At 49.8% G+C, this 4,988-nt stretch overlaps 1 protein-coding gene across 1 annotated transcript in view; it reads left to right on the top strand.

Annotated features, from left to right (window-relative positions):
* HERC2 (HECT and RLD domain containing E3 ubiquitin protein ligase 2) overlaps positions 1–4,988 on the top strand; it is a gene marked incomplete in the record, with an annotated part of 143,266 nt that overhangs the window by 86,394 nt on the left and 51,884 nt on the right. The window contains 2 exon segments of the mRNA XM_027767805.1: positions 2,768–2,876; positions 2,967–3,106. Of these exon segments, the coding sequence (XP_027623606.1) occupies positions 2,768–2,876; positions 2,967–3,106 (249 nt within the window).

The raw sequence follows: 4,988 nt of genomic DNA, 5'->3' as shown, positions 1-4,988 counted from the left end.
TATAGGGTGCGTGCGCTCACCAGACAGAGAGAGACACAGAGACAGAAAGCGAGAAATCACCCCCCAGGGGGGATGGCCACACTGCAATCCCTTCTCCTCCATTCTCCTCTCGGGATCTTGGGCACGCACGCACACGTGCCCGGCATGAGTTTTAAGCCACCAGGTCCGGGACGCGAACTGCGGTCGACTACGTGGGACTCCAGCGACATAGCCATTACGCTAACTGCTGGTTCCCAACACCTAGAGTGTTTTTAAGCCACTGGGTCCAGGACTCAAACCATGTAAGTGACCATGTGGGGTCCAGCGTCTTAACCTTCATGTCACCTGCTGGCTCCAAGACCGCGTATCTTAACTAATCTCTTCTAGAAGGTAGGAAGAAGGGAGGCAGGCAAGGGCGAGGATCGGGTAGGGCGCTCATTGTGTCGCCGAGCTGGGGAGATGTGCGGCACACGGCGGCTTGGGTGAGATGTGGCCTCGATCAAACGTGATCAAGGAGGCTTTTGGTTTTGCCTTGTCCATGAGTTGCAGAGGGGCCTGGTCTGGTGATGGTCTCTGTAAACTTGTGCGCTAAGCCTGCCTCGGGCCTGGTGAGAGTGTCGGGCCGCTCCTGGTCCCGGTCCTGGCTGCCAGGGACTGCCTTGCCCTTTTCCATGCGGTGTAACATTTCAGGGCCAAATGTAAGAATTGGAAATAGACCAATGAGGTGAGTTAGGAACTGGAAACACAGAATTCTCAGGTTAGAGTTCAGTGAGTAATGAAATTCCAAATCAGATGTGGCAGACTTTGAAAAGTATAATATGTCCATCTTTAAATTTTTTTTTTTAATTTAAAGGTTTTTGCCATAGGGTATATGTGTTCACCAGAGAGAATGAGAGGGAAAGTGAGAAAGCACCCCTCAGGGGGACAGCCATGCCACAGTCCCTTCTCCGTCCTCTCCTGGGGTTTTGAGTGCACCTGCACCTGCACCTGCTGTGATTTGCAAGCTGCCAGGTTCAGGACGATGGTGGTCGGCCACGTGGGAGTCTGGCAGCTTAGCCACTATCCGCCGGTTGTCCTGTTATGTCTAACAGTTGCATGATGGGCCAGCAGGTGGCGTGGTGGTTGAGGTGCTGAACGCCAATGTGGCTGATCGCAGTTCAAGTACCAGACCTGGTGACTTGCTTTCTCACTTCCCTCTCTCTCACTCTGTCTCTGGCCAAATTAAAAATAATAATAATAAATAAAGTTAAATAATTTTTAAAGCCAGTTTCATGACAAATAACTAAATATGCATGTGATTTTATTTTACCATTAAACTCTTTGGGTGCCAGAAAGAGCTGTTCCTGTTTATTCCTGTAGAAAGCTCTCCTTCATCCGAGCGCACAGGCTAGAGACTAGAGCGCCCGGTGGCGCCACCCCCAGGGGGTGGAGGTTGTTGAGCTTCTCTGGTTACGTGAGAACAAATGGCTCAGTGTTCTACTTGAACCTTACTCCTTTTTCCTTAGAGGTTCTTAAAAGATTGGTGAATCAATACAAAGGCAAATTTTGAAATGAGAATCTGGTTCCTAAGCTTTTTGTCCCCGTGGTGTTTTGTGTATCTGTTTAGTGGTGGCAGGCCCAGAGGTATTTTCTGATGGAGTCTCGTGAGCAGTGACACTGGCCCAGGCTCCTGGCTAGCGAGGACAGCAGGGCTGCGCAGCCACGTGGACCTCCTGCACTTGGTCTGGGGGCCAAAGCTGGGCCTTCCCTGACCCCCAGCCTCCAGGGTGTCCCATTGCCTGTACTGCTTTCCTGGGCTGTGTCAGTGTTTCAAGTGGCAGGCTGCTCTTGGGAACCAGCAGTCAGCATAATGGCTATGTCGCTGGACTCCCACGTAGTCGACCGCGGTTCACGTCCCGGACCCGGGGGCTTAAAACTCACGCCGGGCGCGTGTGCGTGCGTGCCCAAGATCCCGAGAGGAGAATGGAGGAGAAGGGATTGCGGCATGGCCATCCCCTCTGGGGGGTGATTTCTCGCTTTCTGTCTCTCTGTCTCTCTCTCTGTCTGGCGAGCGCACGCGCCCTATAGTGAAAAACCTCTCAAAAAAATATATAAAAAATTTTAAAAAGTGGCAGGCTGCTCTTAGCGAAGGACAAGAGAAGTCCTAGCATTATGTTTTTTGGTCCTTGAGATACTGAGGTACTAAGTGGAGTTTTTGATTTGGTGCAATTAAAAAGAAACATAATTTAAAAATATTTTGTTTTGCTACAGGGTGCATGTGCTCACTGGAGAGAGAGAAAGAGAGGGAAAGTGAGAAATCACCTCCCGGGGAATGGCCATTGCTACCCCTTTTCCTCCATCTTCCTTTTGGAATTTTGGGCACACAGGCACACGTGCCTGGTGTGTTTCTCAAGCTACCAGATCTAGGACTCGAACTGCTCAGTTGGGCATGTTGGGGTCCAGCTTCACTAACCACTGTACCCCCAGCTGGCCCCAAACACAGCATTGTATTGTGGAGAATGTTCAACATGCAGGGAGGCATGGCCTATAGTATAACGACCCTCCACGTGCCCATTACTCAGCTCCAACCACCGTCAGCTCACAGCCAACCTGGCTCTGTCGCTAGGCCCCCCCCGGTTAGTTTGATGTTAGCACCTGCCACCATGCACTGAGTGATCCGTTCGTGTCCTGACACGAACCTCGGAAAGGTTCACCTGGACGGTGACGCAGTCTCACGTGGCGGCGGAGCCTTCGCTCCGGGTGAGCGCTCTGTTGCTGAAGGCGCCTCCTGTGGTCTGTCCTGCCCCAGCTTTCAGTGCCAACGGGAAGGACATCATCGTCGACTTCCCCCAGCAGTCCCACTGGACCGGGCTGCTCTCCGAGATGGAGCTGGTGCCTAGCATTCATCCTGGCGTCACGTGAGTTACGTTCATGGCTGCTGCAGTGTTTCGAGAGGAGTGGCTTCTTTGGAACTTTTCTCGTCACCTTAATGGCTATCTTACAATCAGGTGCGATGGCTGTCAGATGTTCCCCATCAACGGGTCCAGATTCAAATGCAGAAGCTGCGACGACTTCGATTTCTGTGAGGCGTGTTTCAAGACCAAAAAGCACAATGCCAGGCACACCTTTGGCAGAATCAACGAGCCAGGTACGGCGGATGGGCGTGTTCCCTCTTACCTCGGTTAGTGTCCGTGAGGTGGTCATTGCGGAGCCCGAGGGGTCGCAGTGTGCTCTAAGGTCCCTGTGCTTACAGTGAGCACTGGAGGGCGAGTCCTCCGAGGCAGAAGGACGGTGCTGCCCACTGGAGACTGGTTGTCTCTTTTTAAGGAAGGGGGATGAGTTAGAACACCGAGGTTTTCTGTTAGGAGATCTCAAGAAAGGAGGTAAGTGTTTAGTTGAATGGGGTGTGGGATCCAGTAGGGTGATTCCATGTATTCATATCTTTTTCGTTGTGTCCTCTGTCAGTGTGGCCAGGAAAAGGTAGGCCTTTTTACTGAGGGAGTCTTTAATTTTTTGCAGCCATGCTTTGGTTTTTCCGTTGTACAAATCTTAACACCTTCATAGTTAAAATTATTTGTAGCTGTTTTCATTCTAATTTAAATGGAATTATTCTCTTAATTTCCTTTTATTCTTTTCTGTTTTTTTTTTGGAGAGATTTTCGCTACAGGGCGCGTGCGCTCGCCAGACAGACAGAGAGAGACAGAGAGAGACAGAAAGTGAGAAATCACCCCTCAGGGGGATGGCCACACCGCAATCCCTTCTCCATTCTCCTCTTGGGATCTTGGCCACGCATGCACACGCGCCCGGCGTGAGTTTTAAGCCACCGGGTCCGGGACGCGAACCGCGGTCGACTACGTGGGAGTCCAGTGACATAGCCGTTACGCTAACTGCTGGTTCCCTCTCTTTTCTTAATAGTTTTGCTAGAAGGTGTGTGTGGTCACCAGAGAAAGAGAGAGAGAGTGGGAAAGTTAGAAAGCATTCGCCATGGGGGATGGCCATGCCACAATCCCTATGCCCTTTTCTTCCAGTTCTCCTTTAGGGATTTGGGGCACATACGCACAAGTGCCTGGCGTGTTTTTACCCTGCCGGGTCCAGGACTCAATCTCTGCCCTTGGCCTCGTGGGATCCAGCCGCCCTAATGACCATGCCACTGGCTGGCCCTTGTGTCTCTTTTTGTAGCTTCTTACCCTTATTCTTTCTGCATTATTGTATTTTTCTTGTAAGTTGTGTATGTTTTTTAATAATTGTCTTTATTTGGATCATTGATTCATTTACATTTAAGGTTATTACTGACATATTTTAATTTTCATTGGTGAACTTCTAAGTATTTATTGTCCTGCCCATTCTATTTCTCTTTCCCCATTTTACCTTCTTTTGTATTCCCTTTGGAACTGTTTAATTCTGCCCCCACCACCATGGCCTAGAACTTACATACATTTTCAGCATATATTTAGCTACTATATGAAGTGTTGTTGGTAGCAAAAAAGTGTCAACTGTTAGCTAGTTAAGGTGTCTGCTTCACGGCTTGCTATCTTTTCTGTTTTGGAAAATTGCCTGTCGGTCAGTATTTTTCACGTATTACTTCTCTTCTCTCTTCTTTTCCCGGGAGCAGGGAGAGGTACTCCTCTTTCCCCATGTTAGAGATCTTCTCTGTCCTGCAGGTCTTTCACCTTCTCTCCGACTTTTCTAAACTTGTGCTCTTCAGTTCTTCATTCTAAATATCCTCCCTGTCTTTATAGCTGAGTCCAGTTTGTTGTAAACCTATTCATTAGGTTCTTAACTTTTTTGTTCTTTTCCCATTGGGGCATGTGCACTCACCAGAGAGAGAGGTAGACAGAGACATTGAGAGGAGAAGTGAGAAATCACCCCCGAGGGATTTGGCCATGTCACAGTCCCTTCTCCTCCACTCTCTTCCTGGGATCTTGGGCATGCATGTACGTGCCCAGCATGATTTTCAAGCCGCTGGGTCCAGGACTTGGATGCAGTCAGCCTTCGGGGAGCCCAGCGCTGTAACCACTGCACTGACTGCT

The sequence above is a fragment of the Tupaia chinensis genome, unplaced genomic scaffold, assembly GCF_000334495.1.
Source record: "Tupaia chinensis unplaced genomic scaffold, TupChi_1.0 Scaffold144682_1, whole genome shotgun sequence".
NCBI lineage: Eukaryota > Metazoa > Chordata > Mammalia > Scandentia > Tupaiidae > Tupaia > Tupaia belangeri.
The sequence above is the reverse complement of the archived record's forward strand: the minus strand, read 5'-3'. Positions and strand labels throughout refer to the sequence as shown.